The following is a 23,206-nucleotide window of genomic DNA, read 5'->3' as shown; positions in this document are numbered from 1 at the left end:
GGCCGATCTACAAACTCACGGAGTCGGAATTTTTTTTCGCTAAGTAATATATTAATTTATTTTCAGGCATTGCAAATGCTTACTTTTTGCATAATGTGTGTTGTATCGTGATTGAAAAAATATATGTGGATCTTCATGGGCCAATCTACAAACTCACGGAGTCGGAATATTTTTCAACCCAATAAATAATTATTTGATTTTTTAAAATTTATTAAAATATTAATATAAAATATAAATAATTGTGAAAAAAAGAGAGAGAAAAATTAGGAACAAATAAGGGAAATGATTTTGAAAATTAGAGAAAATTATGGAATAGCTACATAATTATTTTCAAGTGTTGTTCGTGTGGTTTCATTGTCGGTTTTGATATGGCAGCCTTTTCTTTTATTGAAAAAAAATTAAATATTCATTTTGTATAAATATTATTTTGGTATTGTTTAATTGTTTATGCAATCATTTTCGATGCAATAATTATCATGTCTAGCAGTGGGAGAGGAGCAAGTTCACAAGGAGTACAGCAGGGCCGGGGACAGGGACAGCCACAGGGAGCTGCAATGAGGGGGGAGAGTTGATTCTACATGGTAGTATTGTGTTGCTATTGATGGCAACAAGAGTAAAACAAAATGCAACTTCTGTGGTAAGGAGTTGAACTCAGGTGGCATAACAGGTTTAAGGCACACATCATTGGCAGTTCAAAGGATGTGGCCGCATGCACTGAGGTGAATGCTGATATAGTGAATGCAGTTAGAGAGCTGAAGAAAGAAAAGGGGAAGAAGAAACAGGAGAAGAGGTAGGGGTGCAAGTTTGGCCCTGGCGGCCTTGACCCTCCTAAGCCCGCCCTGAGCCCGAATAGGGCTTAGGCTAAAGATTTTGGCCCTAAGGGCGGGTTAGGGCCAAAATATTCTGGCCCTGAACTAGGGTCAAGGGTAGGCCTGGGATTACTCTCTGGCCCGCCCGGCCCGTCCCTGATTTTATACCCTGACCCAGGCCCTGCTTCGAACCCTGATCTTGACCATAATTATGACCTTAATATTGGCCCTGATTCTGGACCTAATCCTGACCCTGATCTAGGCCCATGATTATGGCCCCGATCCTGGCCCTGATTTGAGTCTGGACCCTCCACCCATATGGAGAGGAATTAATTCTAATCCACATGGGTGAATACTTGACACGTGTCAAATTTTAAAAACATGATCATGTTTTGTAGATTTTTTATAAAAATAAATTATATCCTCATTACCAATGTAGTAAGCATCCATTTGATTTTGGCCTTAATCCTGACCCTAATTTTGGCTCCAGTCTTATTGTTAATTTGACCCTCTCGTTTACTAGATTTTTACCCTAATCTTCATATTAACATTAATATAACTATAAGTCTCGATTTTGACCTTCAGTCATTTTAATCATATTAGACTATGAGTTCACTTTTTATATTATTTTTAAGGTAATTTTTATTTTTCAAATTAAGTCATTTTTAGTTCCCAAAAAACATTGATTTTTTTTTTTTTTTGTCTAAGGCAAAGATAATATATTATAAATAATAAAAATTAGTATATAGAGAATTAATATCCAACAAATCTACACCCCAATTTCTCATCATGAATATTGACATCTTTCTTTTGTCTCCAATGTGATATTTCAAAAAAACTTATTAAGGACAGATAGCTGTGTTTGTAACTAAAATATCATTTTTTTTAACTACGAAAAAATATCAATACTAAATTATCGTTGATTTATTTGTCAACAAGGTTTTGAATATGGATTTTTTTTGTTGAATAAGGATATCAATGGGAGAGCTTTTCAATTTCCATCACCAAAGTAATGGGAGAGGTTTTCAATTTCCATCATCAAAGTAATGGGAGAGGTTTTCAATTTCCATCACCAAAGTAATGGGAGAGGTTTTCGATTTTTATCACCAAAGCAATGGGAGACTTTCAGAGCTCAATATAGAATTATGGAGTGTGAATTTATTTATGTTTAAAGCAACACTATCAACTTATTGACTATTTTATCATTTTGTAGGAGCTTGAATCATCTTATATTTTTATGAATTTTATTTTTAGTTTACTTGTGATACTCTTATGTATTTTTTTTTTTAATGAATTTATATTTGATATTTTAGGTCCAAGGATAGGACCAATTAAGGCTGGGGACAAGGCCAATCAGGGCCAACCCATCCCGACTCGACCCAATTAGGGCCAATCAAGGCGAGAATGGGATTGGCTTGGCCCTGTAGGGCTTAGGGCTAGGAACAATAATCCTTGCCCTGAACTAGGGTCAAAGTGGGAATGGGCTCAAATTAGAACATATGGGGCTGTGCTTGGGATTGCAAAAGCCCGGCCCTATTGCAACCCTAAGAAGAGGAGGGTGAATGTTGCATTGGACGAGGCGGTGTAGGCACCATCATCTTATAGAGTTGATTCAGATTTTGATCGAGATGTTGATCCCGTTGATATCAAAGAGAAGGAGGAGAGGAACATCAAACGGGCAATGGCTAAGAGCAGGGAGATGCAATACCAGGAGCAGGAGAGGGCCAGAGCTAGATTTACAAGAGTTGGTCCCTCTACGGCTGTAGGGCTGGATCATCTGGATCAGGGGCTGGAGCATCTGGATATAGAGATAGGGGTGGTATACGTGGTATGTTCAGCCAATCACAAAGTCAGAGGGTCACTTCTACAATAGATCTACAGGGACCACATGAATATCCATAGAGGAGGGATCCTATCCTAGAGCAGCATCCTGATATTTTCAGAAAGAAGGGGACCCAAGTTACAGCCCAAGATTACAGGTGCATGGAAAGGGATGGCTAAGAAAGTGAAGAAGGCAATGTCGAAGTGGATGTACTACAGTTCAGTTCCAACAAACACAGCACAGGGTCCTTATTACAAGAATATGATTACTAATTGAGGAGAAGGAGGAGCTGCAAAAGTACATCAGTGGTTTGAGACCGATGTGGGGGTCATATGGATGCAACATTATGTGTGATGGATGGACTGGTTCAACAAGAAAGTCTATCATCAACTTTATGGTGTATTGTGATAGGAGGACCCTTTTTTGAAATTTGTGGATGCTACTAGGCAAACAAAAGACTACAAGTATATACTTGGACTCCTGTAGGATGTTATTGATGAAGTTGGGAAGAATAATGTGGTGCAGATTGTCACTGACAATGGCTCCAACTTCAAAAAGGTAGGTGAGGTATTGATGAATACACATGAATATAATCTATATTGGACACCCTGCGCAACTCACTGTATTGACCTCATGTTAAAGGACATCGGTAAGATTAGTATCATCCAGAGCACAGTGGAGAGGGTTAGGCAGGTAACTAATTTCATCTATAATCATACCATTGCTCTAGATATAATGAGGTGAGCATGCAAGGGTGAGTTAGTGCGAACTGATCCTACGAGATTCGCCACGAATTTCGTTGCCCTCAGCAGTATCCAGGAGCGAAAGGCGAGCCTGAGATCCATGTTTGCATTAGAGGAGTGGTTCTCATGGGTTTGATCATAGTAAGTTTTTTTTTTCTCTTAAATATTTGATTTAATAAGTTCCTAACTTCTTATACATTTATACTATGAATATCTAGTATGCAGTATTTATTACTAACTTAATGTGTTTGTGATAATTCAATACAAATAGTGGGCGCACCGCACAGATGACGATTGCGCCTGATGAGTTTTGGAGGAATGTATGGTTAATTCCTCCCTGAGAGGGCCCACTATGCCCCACATTTATGCAGCCCTTGAGCAAATGAAAATAGCAATCCAAAGAGCTAACCTAGAGGTTGCATCGCTTACCTGAACATTGTGCACGCTAGATTGACCGTTCATCTAATGCATCTGATACATAAGGCGGATAAGTAATTAGTGTGGGTTATTAATTTGTAACTTGTAGTAGATATTAAGTCTCTAACTGTGAGTTTGTAAATTGTGCAACCTATTATCTCAATCCCAATTATTAGTATAGTGAAAATTTGGGGTTAAGGTCAAACCTGCTCAATGCTATTATGTAGGTTATCTCGAAGTTGGAGCCAAATCCAGTGGTCCAGTCAATTGCCACATGGAGTTTAGAACTTAGTACTTGCTTTTTATTTGTGAAAGAATTTAGCTAACCATCAATACAAATGACTATAGATCAAAATGTTTAGGGATGCACTAGGGGCCTTTGGTACAGATGTTGTTATATATAACCGACAAAATTATGATCCAGGTTGGATGCATGATTACTACCATTATTATTACATTTTACATATAAGTATATAACTATATAGGTAGGATTTTTTTTTTTTAAGCATTAAAGTATTAACTTAATTTATTTGTGTAATGCAATTGAGTGATGGGTTCTATATGGTGGCAATGCAGAGAACCTCTAGAGAGTGGAAGTGAAGATCCTCTCCCAGACTGCTCTGCCTCTAGGTGCGAGAGGAACTAGAGTACATTTGGCTTGATTCATTCCAAGAGGAGGAACAGGTTGGAAGTCAACGTTTAAATGACCTTATGTATTGCCTCAACAACATGAGGCTGAAGTTAGAGCATGTTAGGTTAAATGCTAACCGTGAGATGGACAGGGACATCCATCTCGATGATATCTTCAAGGTCATTGCAGATGAGTAGCATCCCTTCACTGATTGGTCGTTGGACATGGGTGAACCGGTGTTAGACCAGCATAGAGGTAGGCCAGACCCAATCATTGCTTAAGCTGTGGGAGTTGATGTAGATGAATACATGGCATCTAAAAAGGGGAGGTACATGTACAGGCAGCTACCACCACTGTGGATGAGGATTGGATGGTGGAGCCTGGCAAGCACGAGGATGATCCAGATGACACCCTTATTCCCGGTCCCAGTCAGACTCGAAGGGATGATAATGATGATGACGATGATAATGAGGATGGTCTTGGTGGTGGTGGTGGTGGTGGTGGAGGAACACATGAGCGATTACATGTTCCATTACTAGAGACACAACATCCCCTAGAGAGATATACTGGAGAGACTCAGTACACGCATGCCACCCAGGATGACAATCATGGTGGTGAGCTTTATCGTGGTTGTTCTACGAGCTACACTTGGCCAAGGAGGGGGGAGGGTCATGGGGGGAGCAGCAACACATGCATAGGTATGGGCCGTATGGCTATGGCTATGGTTATAGTGACAATATTTGATCGATTGGCTCAGACGACCGTTTCGACCCGACGGACAGCTTGTCGAGAGCGATGGGGTCCATGTGCTTGGAGGAGTCTATAGGGTCCACATCTACTTATGGCTATGGGGCTTATGGTTATGGTGTCCCTTCCGCTTATGGACACGATCATACATACCCGTCTTCTAGGAGTTCACACTACTATGGGTATAATGATGGATCTTCCGTGAGCTTGGGTTCCCAGGATAGCAGCACATCTACTTATGGGGGTTATAATGGTTGGGGTCATCATCATTAGAGAGTCTCAATTATGCCTCCATTTAGCTCGGAGACAACTGCTATGTTGGAGACAACATTACCGATATCCTTTCGATCGTATGATCCTAGCACCATATGATCCACCACCAGCATCAAGACACCCATCAGGGTTTCTCGACTCTATTCCATATCTTCGTTCACATTAACCTCTGATGGGAGTAATTTTCCATCCATAGATGATGCCAATTACAGAGCTCTGGTTTCTTTGTACGTCAACAACTATCAACATGAGATGACATGGAGTGACTTCAAAAAAATAATGGAGCGTAAGCTTGAAGTTGTAGCCTTTGGGCCTTGTACCACAGTATCACAAAACACAGAGCTGACGGATCCACTAAGGCATAGTACTTAGTATTGAGTATTGACATGTACTTATCTAGTATAGTAGTATTTTTTTTAATGATGATTATCACTTTATTGTCATTGTGCATATTTATGTTGGTTTAATTGTTTAAAATAATGTTATAGAATTCCAGCTTTACCCGTATACAATCGGATATGTGCTGATCGAGAACACCAATTTGGGTGAGGTTTTAGGCAAAACCAACCATTCCACTATGTTTATTGGCATCAAATTAGGACATACACCAAGTTTCAGCCCAAAATGACCAAAAATACCCCCAAAATAGGGGGTGAAATCTGCCGATATTTGGGCAAAATCTCACTGATATCGGCCTGTTCGCTAGGTAGCGAACCAGCGATACTAAGCGAAATGTCGCACCTTGGGTATATTGGACATTTTACACCCGAACCTTAATGGTCAAAATGCTTGACCGTTGTTAAGAGGGAACTTGGAATTTTTCACTTTTTTCAAAGGGGGTGCCATGGAATATATTCCCCCCCCCCCCTTAAGGAGGAAGAATTTGGGCCCCACTTAAGGGGGCACCATGCAACAAACTCTAAAATTTACTGATAATTGCAGCCAAGAGAGGTGCAGCAGGGTCCTCTTTCAGTAGGACCTTGTGGTTGTTTAATTCTCTCAAATTTCTCTCTCTTTCCTGCAACCCAGCAAGCAGTCCAGTAACACTAAAACACCCAATCAACCAGTCCAGCAGCAAAATTTGAATCCAAGTGCAACAGCCAAGAAACCCCTTCCCCTGTTCTTTGCAACCTTGCACCCCCCCCCCCGCGCAGGGGTTGCCACACCTTGGCAGCAACCATCCCAGGCCCTACAGTCTCCCATAAACCCTCCCCTACTGCACAACACAACCCCCCCCCCCTCCAACCCTCTCGGCCCACTCTCTCTGTTTCCTTTTCCTTAACGGCAGCAGCAGCACCCCTTCCCCCATTAGGTCCCTAATCCCCACTCTCTTACCTTCCCTTTCCCTCCTCCCATCCCTACCCTTAATTCCATCTAAAGCCTAAAACCCTAACCCTTCTAAATTTTCTGCACTTCATCTTCTTCAATAAAACTCTGCAATTCATCTTCCACCTCTAGACCTAAACCCTAGTTCAACATAAACCCTCAACCACACTCCAAACAAACTTTGGATTAGCATCTCCTATACCTACTCTATTTCCAATTCCAAATCCCAACCCTAGTTGACTTCCCTAAGAGTCCCATCCCAAGTAGGAAACCTCCAACTAAACCTAAACCCATTAGAATCAAATCTGAAATTACAAAAAATCAACAGCCCCATTCCTAACTTCACTGAAACTCAAAGCCCCTGGTTTCTAAACCCTAACTGTTAAATACAGATCTGAAATTGTCATTACAGGAAGGTTTTAAGTTCAAAACCCTCAAACCCTTAACCCTAAGCCTGGTCAGCATTCCATAATATTAGACTTATTTGCTGGAAGATTTTGGGCAGCTCTTAATTCTAGGGGAATCATCAAAAAACCCTAACACTACATTAGGTTTCACATCAGATGGTCTAGATAGGCCACCAGTCAATTTTTTTATTCAAACTCAATCACAAACAGATTTTGCATATAGGATTGTATCCCATATATGTACGATGTCCAGTAACAGACCTCTAACAACAGTCATCTGCCTCTTGGCAAGCTCTGGTAGGCCTGATGCTTAGACACATGAACAAGCAACACAGGAACTTACCTGTCCTCAAAATTTGGACCCTATCCAATCATGTGACATGCAGAAAAAGAAGAAGAAGAAGATCAGAATTACCTGCAAAATGTCATTTTCCCGGTCCCTGGGTCTTTGGCATGTAACTTTCAAAAGAGCTGTAATTTGTTTCTCATTCAACCTTTTAGTATACCGTTGGCCCTCTCTAATTTTGCAGGCCTGGGAGCCACAATAATGCACATACAGTTCTTGATAAGAAATGAAATATGCGTAACACCCTCTCTCAAAATCAACCCATAGAAAGACATCAGAATGAATGAATACCACTCTTACCTCCATAGGCAAATAGTTTGCCTTCTTCTGGTTTCCAACTTGAAGGCAAGGGAGATGTGTATGCTGAATGGTGAAGCCATACATCTCATGAAAATACTCAACTACTGACTTCATTGTTGATTTTTCATCAACAGGGAACCTGCGGGACACCATAAACAATAACAGAATTATGAAGCCTCCTGCTCCACCTAAAGAGATTTGCAATCAAAAATCCACAGGAGTTTCCTTATGACCTCAATATAATGTTGTTCCAACTGATTAATCTGAATGTTTTGATAGATAAAGTAACTTGTGGAAAACTACGTACATTTGTCAAAAGAACTTTATTCAACGAAAGAATATACTAAAAAAACTTATAAGCAAGACCAACTAAGCATTTTTCTAGTACTATTTTCATTTTTCAGACAAATCTGCACTTTTTCATGTGTTTGGCATCAATTGTTGGATTTACTTTCACATAAAGTAAATGAAAATCTCAAAAATCATAATAGACTACGGATTAAGGGCAAAAACACTTCTTATCACTCTGGCAGCTCTCGCTGCCTCTCTCTCTCTCTCTCTCTCTCTCTCTCTCTAATACCAAAAGAAACCCTAAGACCGAAACCCTAAACCCTAAACCTCCTCCTTCAACCCCGGAACTCCTGGCACTCAACACAAAAGGTGACTTTCAACGTAAATGCCCTGAGATTAAACCTGAAGGAAACCCTAAAAACCAGTGTTTTCATTTACTGGCGCAGTACACCCGGTACTAACTCAGAGGGTGCGTCAGGGATGAACCTGGAACCCAAGTAGAGCCTCACTTACAGGAGAGCTGTCAGGGCGCTACTCTTTTTAAGAGCTTTCTACTCAGATTGCATTTCGTTTAAACTAGTACACCGGTATTCAGAGATATCCAAATAAAAGATGACGGAAACAGGAAACAGGGAACCCACACCCAAGATTAGCAACCCATGAAAATCTTACTCACGCATATTGTGACTGGGAATCTGATACTTGATTCATAAACACAGAAAGCTTACAAACTGACTGGACTGGATTGGACTTACAAACCCTGAGAAAGAAAGACTTGTTCCGATATTCGGAGTGTGTCTTGCTATCTCAATTACATTCCCTTTTATAGATTCAAGATACTAAGCTCGGGTGCTCTGTGGGCCCGATATTCAAGTCGTGCAGTGTGACTCACCCTATAGATAAGATTCTGACGCTAACGATGGGGCCCACAGAGCAACCGAGCTCAGTATCTTGAATCTATAAAAGGGAATGTAATTGAGATAGCAAAACACTCTCCGAATGTCAGAACAAGTCTTTTTTTCTCAAGGTTTGTAAGTCCAGTCCAGTCCGGTCAGTCTGTAAACTTTCTGTGTTTATGAATCAAGTATCAGATTCCCAGTCACAATATGCGTGAGTAAGATTTTCATGGGTTGCTAATCTTGGGTGTGGGTTCCCTGTTTCCTGTTTCTGTCATCTTTTATTTGGATATCTCTGAATACCGGTGTACTAGTTTAAACGGAATGCAGTCTCAGTAGAAAGCTCTTAAAAAGAGTAGCGCCCTGACAGCTCGCCTGTAAGTGAGGCTTTACTTGGGTTCCAGGTTTGTCCCTGACGCACCCTATGAGTTAGTATCGAGTGTACTGCGCCAGTAAATGAAAACACTGGTTTTTAGGGTTTCCTTCAGGTTTAATCTCAGGGCATTTACGTTGAAAGTCACCTTTTGTGTTGAGTGTCAGGAGTTCCGGGGTTGAAGGAGGAGGTTTAAGGTTTAGGGTTTCTTTTGGTATCAGAGCTGTGAAGGAGATTAAGATTGTAGTAGATTTCGCATGTCCTCCTAGAAACAAAATTTGGGAATGATACGAAGCTTATTTTTCATTCTACAATCTATTGTGTTTCATAGTTACCAAAGGGTTCTCATTTTTTGTTGAAAATAGTACCGTGAACCACAATATGATCAAGAGAGAAGCATCTTACATAAGTTCTCTTGTAGGTTGTGATGTTAATCCTGAAACACGATACTTCCTGCGCACGTTTCCTCTATGAGTAACTTCCACCTTCACTCCTCGAAGGGCCTTTTTAATCTGGTATGCATTTGAGAGACGATGCTTCAAAAATTAATTCCTAAAGGGAACGAGTAAAAGTACTAATCAGCCTCCAAAATCAAAACAAGTAAACAATACCTTGACACGATCAGAATCAGACAATGTTCTGGACAATACATCCTTGCCAAGAAGCTGAGCGACAAACTCAATTACAGGGAGAGGTTCAATAAATGCAGCTGAAGACATATCTATAATGCAGGAGGTAGAAAGCAAACAAAATCAAGACAAATAAAAAGTCAAGTTTAAAGAAAGCATAAGTTTTTCTTTTTCTTTTTCTTTTTCATCAATCACTAATATTATTTAATTGGGATCCACTCACCAATATTCAGGGATAGGCCCATCTGGGTTGGCCTTATACTCTGATAAAATCCACACCATGACTCCACACCTTCTCCAAGCCGCTGTGGTGTTCTTATATCAGGAGAAAAGAAAGATCTTCCAACAGGACAATACCTTTAAATCGCAGAGATTGTTAGACAAATAAGAATGGCTACTAACAGAGATTGGACTATCCAGATGGTTAAATGAAATCATACCTTTTAGAGGAGAGTTCTCTCATTACAATGTCAAGAATCTGAAGAGCTTCCTGGGGAGCATCCGCTCGCCTGCCAGCAAGAAACTGGCCCAAGTGGTGCAAGTCTGCTCGAGCAACAAACTTGATCACCACCATATATTCTCTTGCCCTTCTGAAAATTCGTACAGGTATAGAAGAAGTAACTACATTATGATACCGACGAAGGAAAGCCAAAGAAATAAACCCCTGAAGTCATTGAAACAATTCTTTTGCGTCTAATAAAGTCCAATTTGGTTCCAACACACTAAGGGCAGAGTCTCCAACAGAGACAAGAATATAGTGATAGACATAGCAACAGCTGAACCAATAAACCCTTACCTGGGACCAGTGATTCCATCGTCTTCTTCCGTAAGTTTAACGCTGAACTCCTTTGAAGTAAATGGAAGCTCCCCAGCAGTGTATAAGCTCTTTCTTCCATCATAAGCGGGCAATCTCATTCCCAGGTCAGAACCTCTGTACAATTTCACAAGCTCTGCTATTATAGCTCTGTTTATAGTTCTTGATACAACTTCAGGAGTTATGGTAACCTAAGGGACAAAATGAGATTATTCTCAGATAAGTAAGGAATGAAGAAGACGAAAATAAAAGAAGCAGATCATTCCAATTCCATAGAATATGCATTTGCAACGGAAAATTATATGAAGGAAGCCTTGATGAATGCCGCTTACATCATATTGGTTCAAGTCCTTATCAGGTAACTCTGCAAAAAAATGGTTGGCTTTTACTATACACTTAGTCCCTAGTTGTCCAAAACCAGGTCTAGGAGCAAATCTCTGGGATTTGCTCGAAGATGGAAAACCCAACTTCATCTCACAGCCATGACCTCCATTCTGCAAAGACTCAACTTGGATTTCAGATGGCAGAGTTCCATTTGCGCACCCTGGAACAGACTTATGAATGACTGTGGAGGATCTTCTGGAAGTCTGTTGCATAACAACTTCACCTTGATAGGATTTTCGACCTCCTCTTCCTCTCCTCTTACCTCTGTTCCTCGAAGGAGGTGAAGTGTCTTGGATTAGATTGGGAGTCGGGGTCTCCTCACGAGGTGGGCCTTTTCCATTGTGTATGGTTTTGGGAGCTTTCTTCACTGGAATCATGGTGCTCTGTATTTGGGTTTTGATCACAATGTGCTGCTCTGAGCTCTGCACCTGTCTCATAGGCATGGTAGCCTATATGTAGAAAACCACTTCTCAATGAATTGACCTTATAACTAAACGCAACGCTTCACCTTTCTCACACGGGTTGAAGGAAATTGGTACTGCAAATCAAGATACAGATAATAAGGAGACACGTCAGCAACATTATTTCTATTTGCTGAACAAGCAACATGTATGGAAATAATGACAGCCAGTAGTACATCAGTCTTTATTCACAGCAGGAAAAAATGGTAATGCAGAGAATCCGGGCCATTACTGATTGTAAGCATTACCATTCCTTTGCAAAACCCAGAACCCAAACCTTCGCCTCTATTTCAGCAAACAGATGAACTTCCTGAAATCACCAGAGCCAACCACAAAAAAGAAAAAGAACTCTGTCGATCAAAAAAGTATAAGAAGGAAAAGCCAGAAGACACTCGATACCCCACAACTTTATGAATCAAATAGTTCTACTTGGGATGAAAATAAAACTCATTAAATAAACCAAAATAAAATCTCATAAAACGATCCACCCACCCAAACTTGTAGTGAAATCTCAGGGGCCTGTAATTCGTGGATGTTAGCTGGAAATTTGGGATAAGACTAACCACCCCAAGAAGAAACCAGACCAATGCCTCTCTCACGAAACAGGCGAATCAAAGGTGAGACAAAACTCCAGAAAACCGCGAATGGTTCAGAATCAGGGGCTTTCATAGCTCCAGTAAAAAAACAGAACAGTAAGAACAAGATAAATTTGTATTCCCTCCCTCTCCCGAACACTTCTCTTTGAAGTTCTAATATTCAACCAGATGGTGATTTACTGGTTTCAGAAACAATAACAGTGTCGCATAATTCTATAAATCTAGCATTCTCTTCATGCTTAAATGAAAAACTTCAAAAATCACAAGAGCAGCAGCGAGTAAAATTTTGAGAAATACCTCATTAGCTTAGAAACACGAAAATCCGATTACTACGAAGTCCAAAACAAAATGGAAACAAGGTCTGACTAGAAAAGAAAGAAAATAAACCAACAGAACATACCACCAAGTCATCAACCATGAAGAAGGTAGACAACACAATAGCTTTCATTCACCTAAACAAAAGGCGGCTTCAATCGACAACAGAAATACAAGAAGAAAAACGATATCAAAATGAGGAACTTAAAAAGAGATCTGTTAAAGAACATGAAGGGTTAGAAAGAGAATTGAAAGTGGAACTAAAAGATGCATTTGTGGAGGTTCAGATAGAGACTTGAGTAAGCTCATGAATCGCATACACGCATGCAATTGCTTTTGGTGTTTCCTTTATCACGTGTAAAAGGCTTGAGAGGGCCTGCCTTGCTTTTTAACGTCTCTCTCTCTCTCTCTCCCCGCTTCTCTGCTCTGGGTTGGTTTTGGACTGCCGCATAGCCTCGGGGACTTAACATGAGGAGATAAAAAGTAATACTTTTATAACAAAAAGAGTGAGAAAGACAACCCAGAGGAACTGCCAAGGATTTAAAGCAATCATACAGCGAAGAATAATTCGAACTTGCAGTCATCTTCTCTCAGCACCCTCTCACTTCTCCTGCAGAAGAGCTCTCTCTCTCTCTCTCTCTCTCTCTCTCTCTCTCTCTCTCAAATCAAAATGCATCAGAGACAAAGACCCATTAACCCATATGGATGTAACGGTCGATTATATGAAAATGAGATGTGGGTTTTGTTAATATAGAGGCCAAGTGTGTAAGTAGGGCTGAGTCTGGTGATAGATTATCATGTCTACACCGTTGGATGGTACAGAAATTTGGACCATTCATGAGACAAACCTATGGTCCACCTGTACCTACATACTCGAGTGTTCCACTTATGCCTTGAGGTACTGTACTTTCAGAAGATGGTCCCACAACAGAGATTTGTCTGGTATCATCATCAATGATTTTGGAAGCTAAGAAGAAGCAGGGGACAGATCAGATTGAATCCAATTTACCATAATCACCCTACCAGAGCCCAGATGAACACATAATTATTACTCCTACAGAGTGCAGTGTTGGGATCCATTTGCAGTCGGGAAATTTTTTCTGTTTTTTCCTTTTTGATAAACATTTGCAGCTGGGAGATGAAGATGGGTTTACTAGTACTATTAATATTATTTAACTATTTCTCTGTTGGATTATTATAGAAGACTAGGTAGACACTACCCAGAAAAAAGATTTATATGAGGTGGTTTTGTTTTGTCTGTGTTATGGTGTTTTGTTTTATGGTTATTGTGCACAAGACGAAGGGATATTTGAGAGAGTTTCAAAGAGACTCGTTTTCCCAGGTTAGAATTGAGAGTGCTGCTTGTGGTGAGTGGTGAACCCTCATACTTTGCTGCTATGATTCCACCACCCATATTAAAGTTGTGGCCGTCTTGGGTGGTGGTGACACAGAGTGTCTGTATTATATAATCAGGCACATCGTTTTGTTCCAAAGTTCCTCCTTTTGCAAGGCTTCAAAAGGCTTTTCTTCCCTTTTTCAACTATAAAGCTTTACACGAATAGAAAAACAAAAGGAAAAGAAGAGTTCTTTTGATCTACAACTTCTTTTTCTTTTTTAAGGCAAACTTCTGTCTGGAATTGAAGCGTTGGAAAATTAGGTACATGATTCAATCGAGTTGAAATGAAAAATGGGATAATTTCATATGTTCTTCAAATTTTATTGAAGTCAATCAGTTTTTTAAATCCTTTATTTGTAATAAATATCTGTAAATTAACAAAGATCATAGTAATATATACAAAATACTATAAAAGAATCACATCTCAATACATTTTGAGTCTGTACTATTGATCAACAAGGTTGATGGTTTCTTGTTGGTTTGAAAACCTTGCAATTGGTTTCAATTTTTCATGCAGAATTTTCTTTCTAGCTTATTTGCTTACATTCTTCCACCTTCACTTGGCCTTGCTGTGATCATCTCACAATAATTCCTTTTCAGATGCACATGATAACGCACTGTTTGACATCACTTTTTAGGATTTTTTTTCTTTTTCTTTTTGGTAGATGTGTTTTTACTCCAACTCATTAATTCTTAAATCTCCATTTTATCGTTTCTTATTTGAATCACCATTAAACACATCAAACTTATTATTTTTGGGCAACTTTACCACCATTTTGGATATTAACAATATATATATCCCTTCCCTAACATTAAATTTTATTTTTTTTTTTTTTATTATATTTTTTTTTTTTTTGGGAAGATTAATGCTGAAAACCTGTCAATCCACTGCATATGATGTTCTAGTTACTGGATTGTATACTTTCATTTGTCTTCTTTGCGAAGATGATTGCCTATTATTTACTGATTCGAGAAGTGATTCTGAATTGAAGTTGCTTCTACTATTGTGAAGACCGAATGACACACATAGTTTGTCTCTCATGCCAAGCCCCCCATGATCCAGGGGACTTCATAGTGAGCGATATCTCATCTCTTGGCAAGATTTTCAATTGAATATTCCTAGGCTTTTAGGCTTTATTCATAGCTCAGGAGATAGAGGCTATCCTAGTCATCCCTCTCCTCTCTCCTGATGGTAGAGACTCTTGGGTTGTGAAGCAAAACCCTTCAAGGGGAATTCACAATAAAATCAACAGATACCATCTGTTTCTCACAATTTTTAATCTCCAAGGCAACACAACATCTTCTTCTGCTTTTTCTGTGTGTTGGAAGAAATTTGGTGCATTCCCAGTCTACCCAAAGGTTAAACATTTCTCATGAAGGGCTTCTCAGCCGGCAAGGGACTCCCATTTTGAGCAAAAGCCCACCCCGGCCATTGTGTCTCAAGAAGAGCAGCCATCCAGGATTAGAAATCGCCCGCCCCAGTGGAAGCGTTAGGGCTCCCTAGGATAGATGGCAATTCATCATTCAAAGTCAAGATGGGTCGTACCATCCCTCTTTAACTACACATTATATTAGTTTTGTATTTAGTTTGTAGAAGGTTTACACACTCTTTTGCATTGTCTTTCATTCTGTTTAGATTTGTTGTTGCTTCTTCATAGTTCTAATTTAGAGACCTATCTGTTTGATGGAATGAAATGAGTGGGAAATTGTATTATTTCCAATGAAATTTTAAAAGTTTAGTTTATTTAGTAAACTGGGGTGAGAGAATGAAAAAACAATCCTTCCTTAAGAAGCATATCTGCTAGTTTTGCACCTACTTTTCCCAGCTCAAGCCTAAAAACAGGTCCCACCATTTGGATGGGACATTGTTAGAAATTTAAGAGGAAATTTTTAGTCCCATCCCTTGAGTTATACCCTAATACTAATGTTACCCCATGAGTTATCCAATTTATCAATCAAACCCGGCCCTATTAGTAACACTGTTAGTCTTAGTCCGATTTTGTTTTTCAATTTTCAATATTACTTGTACATCCTAAGTTTACAATCATAATCTATAAACCATATCTCCTAAACTTTGTGAGGATTTATGAATGTGGGAGGAAGATATCATAGACTGTAAAGGACAATGAAGAAACGAGTCGAGCATAAGGTTTCTCTTTCAAGGTTATTTTTGTCTTTTTGAAAAGTTTTAATTGCTTACATTAGCATTTATCTGTGATTTTCTAATGAAAGGAGATGTCATTGATATGTTTTTACCATATATTGGTCTGATTGGTAATTTGGACAACTTTAGGGGTCGCATTAATTTTATAGGTAACTTACGTGTGGTGCTGAAATTTTCTTTTTATTGGTAACTTTATATTAAAAGATGGGGACTATTACATATACCACAGAGAGTGTCGAACAATGACCTCTTTACTGAAAGGTGCCGGTCACTACCAAGCAATCCTTCGATAGTATGGTGCTTGAAATTTTCCAAACTTAAATTAATCCACATGATTGAATTTGGACCAACTTTGAACCCTAACCCTACCTTGAGTACTGAAATTGAAATTCAAACCCTACCAACGTTGTCAGGGTTTAAAATCTCCAACCCAAACCTTATCTTGACAAGACCCAACCCAACCCAGCGCGCCGTAATTAACTCTGATAGGGTCAGGTTAGCCCTGATTATATGCCTGAGAGAAGAAGAGAGACTATATGTGTTTTGTTTGATTATATATGTTTGGCAGAAAAGGCCAAATGGGTGAGTGGTCGGCTGCCCACATCCCAAAAAAACAATTTTGGAATAAGTATCGTGCTTCTATTCCATTATTATGCAAATCCCTATAAGCTACAAGACAGCTTTGTTTTTTCTCTATTCTCTGCTCTGCTTGTTGCTGCAACCAAAATCATAAATCTATTCTCTGCTCTGCTTGTATGCTTTCTGCAAGTAAAGACTGAAGCCCACTCTCGTGAAAACCAAAAGTTGTATTTGTGTTGTTTGTACAAATTCTGGTGTACCCAAACTGTAAGCCAAACCTTCTTTATGGGGACATGCCAAAGGTTCCTGAGTGCAAGAGTGGGTATTTATTATAACCTATTGGTGTGGTGCTTGGCTGTGCTACAGGGCAACGAGTACTACTGATCCCTGAGAACTGCTGAAGGGTAAATACTCATGAATACCTGCTGGCTTGGTGCTTTGCAGGCCTGGAGAAATGGACCGAAACGCTTTAAATTGATTGAGGTGTTTGATAAAGGGATGTCTTGGGCATTCAAAACTCAATCATGGATTGATGCTTATCAATATTACAGAGCACCAAAGCGGAAGAAGACATACTCTTTATCAAGAGGCTCTACTTCACTAATCCCTTTTTACTATTCAACTCCTTTTCACAGGTAACTTGAAATCTAGAATTGTTCCTTGGGAGGATCATTTCGTTGGCAGATTGTCATAAATTGGAGAGTAGTGAGGTCACTTCATCTGAAGATGAGAGTGATAGATATAATGGTTCTAGTGTATCCTACCTCACGAAATTGTTTGGGTCCGGCAAGACCCAAGCAAGACCCCCTACCACAATAGAACTAGAAACTTCTCCTTTTTCTGGTGAAACAAGAACCTTATCCCATCACATATTGATGTACAGTGTACACAAACCAAGACCTGCCCTTGCTCAGCTTAGGCTCAGCACAACCTTATTTCAGGCACAGAATCTCAACCCTAGCCCAACCTCCTGGCCCAGGCTTTAGATGGACTTAGGTGCAAATGGTTTCATCAAGCCAATCTTGAAAAGAATGAATTGCACAGCTATACTTTCTCTGTATCTCCTTAGTCTCCTCCCTTCCACATCTCTAGTATATAAGCTCCTTCATTACCAAAAAAAAGTATATAAGCTCCTTGGCGTCCATTAGTTACGGTGCACGCGAGGCTGGCTCAATCTGAATGAAAACTGAAAAAATGGTGTGCAACCACCCGCTCATTTTCATTTTAGAAAAATGCTCCACGTTAAGGTCTTTGAAACAAATCCATGCTCATATGGTAACAACGGGTCTCATTCTCCACACATTCCCTCTCAGCAGAATCCTTCTTGCTTCGTCTACTTTAGCGTTGACCTATGCTCTCTCCATCTTCAACCAAATATCAAGTCCATCGATCTTTCTCTTCAACACACTCATCTCTTCCTCCCTCACTCCCAACAACAACAGTACCCACCTAGCATTCTATCTCTACTCTCGGATCCTAAACGACAAGACCCTCAGACCCAATAATTTCACCTACCCCTCTCTCTTCAAGGCCTGTAATTCTCATCCATGGCTCCACCATGGTCGAGCACTTCATGCCCATGTCTTCAAATTCCTCGAACCTTCCTCAGACCACTTTGTCCATGCCTCCTTGCTCAACTTTTACTCCAAATGTGGCAAATTGACTCAATCTAGGTATCTGTTCGATCAAATTCCTAATCCGGATTTGGCCATTTGGAACTCTATCTTAGCTGCTTATGCTCGGAGCACCAGCACTAATGGTTCTCTAAGGGATATTAGTAATGGGAATGGGGATATGAGTTTGTCTGCTGAGGTCTTGTGGTTGTTCAGAGAATTGCAATTTTCCCTAGTTAGGCCTAATGAAATCAGTCTTGTTGCTGTGCTTGATGCTTGTGCTGATCTGGGCGCTCTTTCTCAAGGAATATGGGCTCATACTTATGTACTGAGGAATAATCTTTGTGTAAATATTTTTGTTGGTACTGCCTTGATAGATATGTACGTGAAATGTGGGTCTCTGGGTTTGGCCAATCAGGTGTTTGATCAATTGCCTTATAAGGATACACTATGCTACAATGCGATGATCAGAGGATTGGCGATTCATGGTCATGGGCAGCAGGCAGTTGGTCTTTTCAATAAGATGAGAAACGAGGGCGTGAGGCCTGATGACGTGACGTTTGTAGTTTTGATGTGTGCCTGCTCCCATGTTGGGTTGGTTCATGAGGGTCGAAAGTGTTTTGAATCTTTGGTGGAGGTTCATGGGATTGAACCAAAACTTGAGCATTATGGGTGCCTTGTAGACCTGCTGGGGCGAGCTGGTTGGCTTGAGGAAGCCAAGGAAATTGTTAGAGCCATGCCCATGAAGCCAAATGCTGTAGTGTGGAGGTCTTTGTTAGGGGCATCTAGGGTCCATGGTGATTTGCAGCTGGGGGAGCTTGCACTGACACACTTGATACAACTAGAGCCGGAGACCAGTGGGAATTACGTGCTATTATCAAACATGTATGCTAAGATCAACAGATGGGACAATGTGAAAATAGTGAGGAAAATGATGAAAGATCAGGGCATCATCAAAACACCTGGTTCTAGCTTGGTTGAGATCGATGGGGCCATACATGAGTTTATCACTGGGGACAAAAGACACCCACAATCAAAGGAGATTTATTTGAAGCTTGAAGAGATGAGTTGGAGACTAAATACGTATGGTCATAGGCCAACCACCAAGGAGGTGTTGTTCTAGCTTGGTTGAGATTGATGGGGCCATACATGAGTTTATCATTGGGGACAAAACAAAACCCAGAATTAAAGGAGATTTATTTGAAGCTTGAAGAGATGAGTTGGAGACTATATACGTATGGTCATAGGCCAACCACCAAGGAAGTGTTGTCAAACACACACGAGAAAAAGAAATAATCTGACAATGGGTAAGAGATGGTACTCATGGGGTGAGCTAATTTCTAGTGATAATTGGTATAGTTTTACAAATTATGCAAGCATCTGACTGTTGTCATTGGTTCGAGTAGAACTAATTTGGAGCGTAATAAACACTGTACCAAACGGCATTTGGTTGGGATAAGGCTTTGTTGGGTTTAGTTGTTTCACTTCTGTCATGAACTACAAATGTGTCTTTGATAGACGTATATCAAATCTCAAAGTCACCAACTTGTTGATTGTTGAACTTCTGGTCCACTTTGTTTACTGTTTCAGCATCGAGATCTACTAGCACCCTAAAGAAGAATGTATAGCCAGAACATGGGGAACCATTGCTCCTGGATTGCCATATGTTAAGGAAGCAATAACCAATGCTGGGAACTGGCTCATTGGAGGTGACTTGGAAGTTATAGAACCAATCAAGTATAATGATGGTCTTGATCGGTTTTGACTTTCCCCTGCAGAGCTCCACAAGGAATTTATAAGGCGCAATGCTGATGCAGTGTTTGCTTTCCAGCTGAGGAATCCTGTACACAATGGCCATGCATTACTCATGACTGACACTCGTCGCCAGCTTCTAGAGAAGGGATACAAAAACCCCATTCTGTTGCTTCACCCATTGGGGGGGTTTTACCAAGCTAGATGATGTGCCACTAAGTTGGACAATGAAGCAACATGAGAAGGTTTAATGTACTATCCTTTTTCCCCCTGCTTTATGATGGGATTTGTATAGCTCCACATCAATTGCTGGCCTTCAAAAACCTGTTGGTCCATCCACCTAGAGCTTTGGGTTGGAATCCATGACATCTCATGGTTCCTTCATTCCTTCCCTTGTGCATCTTCCTATGTTCATGGTTTCCAGTGGAGTTGCCTACACGTGAGGCTTGTTGTTGGGAATCAATTGAGTTATAGGGTTTCAGGGAATCACTATCACTTCTTGTTGACTGGGATGTTTTTTCTTAGGTGCTCGAAGATGGCATCTTGGATTCAGAGACAACAGTGGTTGCAATCTTCCCATCTCCCATGCATTACGCAGGTCCAACTGAGGTGCAGTGGCATGCAAAAGCCCGTATAAATGCAGGTGCTGACTACTACATTGTGGGCAGGGATCCAGCTGGTATGAGCCACCCTGTTGAGAAGAGGGACCTTTATGATGCTGATCATGGGAAGAAGGTTCTGAGTGTGGCTCCTGGACTTACGCGGCTAAACATCCTTCCATTTAGGGTGCGCAATGTCAAACATTAAAATTTCTGATGCCCTGTGTTTTCATTAGCTTTGGTTCTTGGACTAAGGGATCTTTTTTTGCATAACATTTTGTCTTCTCATTCTAAACTACAGGTTGCTGCCTATGACAATTGACAAGACTCAGGGAAAAATGGCATTCTTTGATCCATCAAGGCCAGAAGATTTCCTTTTCATTTCAGGCACTAAGGTAATTTACACTCTTCTAAAACCTGGCTTGAGTTCAGAGAATCTTTTACCAGGACGAATGGGATAACACAGTGTAACATTGATCAGTTATGACATTAAAGAGTAGCAATTTCTATTCGGCAATAGAATTTGATGGACCTTAAGCTGACCCAGAGGTTGCTTCATTGTTCTCAACAGCCTTGGTCACCTGGGCTGGTCAGGGGAAGAAAAAGAGCGGTGTTTTTCTTTTTTTCTTTCTCTTTTTTTTTTTGTTGTTGTTGATTGGGTGGGGGTGGGGGGATATTTTCCTCACCACCCATACTTTGGAATTGTCCAGTCTCAACTTTGATGCAGTTTCACCTAGTGTAGAATGGGGACCATGGTAAAACACCTTGCTAAACAATTCCTCATTGTCGTTTTGCAGATGCGAACACTAGCCAAGAATGGAGAGAACCCACCCGATGACTTCATGTGTCCTGGGGGTTGGAAGGTCTTGGTTGATTACTATGACAGCTTGGTTTCATCAGAGACTGGAAAACTCTGTGAAGCTGTTCCAGCACATGACCAGTTTGCTGTGTCAAATCACATCTTGAACAGTATGGGATAAACTTTGGAACTTATTTTCTCCTGTGTGATATTTGTTCAAAGTTACAACTGTTCCAACCTCTGTACAGCTCTCAAATAAAGCGTTCAAGGCCCTTTACAGTGCTTGCCTTGATTTGTAGAAATTGTGGTCGATTGCATGATGAACTCAAGTTAGAGTCACTGTGACATATAAATCTGTGTTGCTTTTAATGTACATTGGCTTTGGATTGCTTCAGAATTTTGTGGCTTGTAGGCGTGTTGCCAACTGAGTTTGAGGTGTTTGTAACTGGATGCGTGTGGGACACTAAAATACTTAACAAACTACACAAATGGTCACTGCATGCCATTTTCTTCCATTGCTCAGGCCCCAGTAGATTTGTTAGACCTTGCAGATGTTCTACTTTTGACATTAAAAGTCTGCATAGGACAATACCACCCCATTCTTCTTGCTTGTTGATGATTGATCCCTATAGGAACTGAATGGACGAAGTTTCTGACTAAGCTTATCCCCACTCTTTAAATGTCTTAACCTTTTTGGCACAAGGGATAAGGATGGGACAGTCCCAACATACACAGGATAGGACCACTTTTCTGGAGCATCTTTGGGTCTACATTTTGGGTGAGCCTCAGTGTGTTGGTGGGGGTTTTATTACAAACTTGACTTGCAGGTTTCAAGAATGTCAGCAACATGGAAGGATTTTTCTTGTAAATAGAACGTGTCAAGGACATGTTTGGGACTCCATACGCTCACGTGTTCAGCGCAAGTCCATTTATTCCGTTGACTGGGTACGTGAGAAACCTCAGGGTGTTCTTCCCATTTGATCTCATGTTTCCAAAATATTTATCCCTCAGTTTTTTTGTGTATAATTTATGAGATTCATCTTGTTGTCCTCTATTACTGGCTTTGATTCATTCAATTGAGTTGGATATTGTCTTTTGCCTGATTGTAGTTCAGAATGAAGTTTGAAAAAATGTATCTTGGTAAATTGTTTGATTCTCAAATATTCCTTGCATTTTATCATGGAACTTCTTGTTGAAAAGAAATACATGTTCAGAAATTTTCTAGTGTTCCCATAATCTTGTAGGCAGAGAAGCTGCCACACTTTGTCCTTGATTTTTTTTTTTGGGTGTAAGACTGTCCTTGATGTTGATCTGCATGTTACTGCTCGTAATGTCCTTATCCTTAACACTGGTTTAGAAATTTGATAAGAAAGGTGGAAGCTGTTATCAGGGACTCAATACACTATATACTATTTTTGTGGGGTAGAATACCAGATGTTTATATATAATATGTACTAAAGGTAATTCGATCCATGGTGGAACCTTAGTTAGCTATATCCCCTATGCTCAGTAGTCATTATTTATTATTGCAAGGACAAGATGGATGTGGATCTGCTGTGGATGCAAGGGGCGATTGTATTTGTCATTGATGGAATCAGGCACAAATCAACCTGACCAAGAAAACTTTTCATTAACTTGGTGTCCACTCTTTTTGTTTTCGGTTTGAAATATCTATGAGGAGGCCAGAAAAGCATTAGCCATGCATCTATTGGATGATCTTCAGC

General features: G+C 40.2%; 2 protein-coding genes and 1 pseudogene across 5 annotated transcripts in view; 2 read left to right on the top strand and 1 right to left on the bottom strand.

Moving 5' to 3' along the window:
- The window catches only part of LOC149028470 (protein argonaute 10-like), a 28,382-nt gene extending 15,461 nt beyond the window's left edge, over positions 1-12,921 (bottom strand). Inside the window, exons 1-10 of one of the 3 annotated variants that reach the window (XM_089136941.1) lie at positions 12,666-12,921; positions 11,918-11,979; positions 11,157-11,746; positions 10,807-11,015; positions 10,451-10,600; positions 10,234-10,367; positions 9,993-10,102; positions 9,787-9,893; positions 7,822-7,960; positions 7,591-7,707 (exon numbers count right to left, since the gene is read on the bottom strand). In XM_089136941.1, coding sequence (XP_088993067.1) covers positions 7,591-7,707; positions 7,822-7,960; positions 9,787-9,893; positions 9,993-10,102; positions 10,234-10,367; positions 10,451-10,600; positions 10,807-11,015; positions 11,157-11,651 — 1,461 coding nt within the window. In that variant the 5' untranslated portion in view covers positions 11,652-11,746; positions 11,918-11,979; positions 12,666-12,921. Of the gene's footprint in view, positions 1-7,590; positions 7,708-7,821; positions 7,961-9,786; positions 9,894-9,992; positions 10,103-10,233; positions 10,368-10,450; positions 10,601-10,806; positions 11,016-11,156; positions 11,747-11,845; positions 11,980-12,665 lie in introns of those variants that run through there. The other 2 variants (XM_089136949.1, XM_089136957.1) reach the window with 2 other exon arrangements.
- Positions 12,922-16,823: 3,902 nt separating this feature from the next.
- Positions 16,824-19,455, top strand: LOC149028469 (Pentatricopeptide repeat (PPR) superfamily protein). Its single transcript, XM_089136921.1, has one exon. It carries the CDS (start codon positions 17,899-17,901, stop codon positions 19,453-19,455), a length of 1,557 nt encoding a protein of 518 aa, XP_088993047.1. The 5' UTR covers positions 16,824-17,898.
- Positions 19,456-19,824: 369 nt separating this feature from the next.
- On the top strand, positions 19,825-21,663 carry LOC149028468 (ATP sulfurylase 1, chloroplastic-like; annotated as a pseudogene). The gene is made up of 4 exons (XR_016170215.1): positions 19,825-20,329; positions 20,610-20,870; positions 20,985-21,078; positions 21,481-21,663. The product of XR_016170215.1 is annotated as an ATP sulfurylase 1, chloroplastic-like (transcript).
- The last annotated feature ends 1,543 nt before the right edge of the window (positions 21,664-23,206 follow it).

This window comes from Hakea prostrata, chromosome 1, assembly GCF_041222555.1.
Source record: "Hakea prostrata isolate BN-2017 chromosome 1, UWA_Hpros_2, whole genome shotgun sequence".
NCBI lineage: Eukaryota > Viridiplantae > Streptophyta > Magnoliopsida > Proteales > Proteaceae > Hakea > Hakea prostrata.
Note: the sequence above shows the minus strand (reverse complement) of the source record. Positions and strands in the feature narration are given on the sequence as shown.

What these genes read in the sequence shown, in the direction of transcription:
- LOC149028469 (XM_089136921.1), top strand. Translation starts at nt 17,899, where the DNA reads ATGAAAACTGAAAAAATGGTGTGCAACCACCCGCTCATTTTCATTTTA.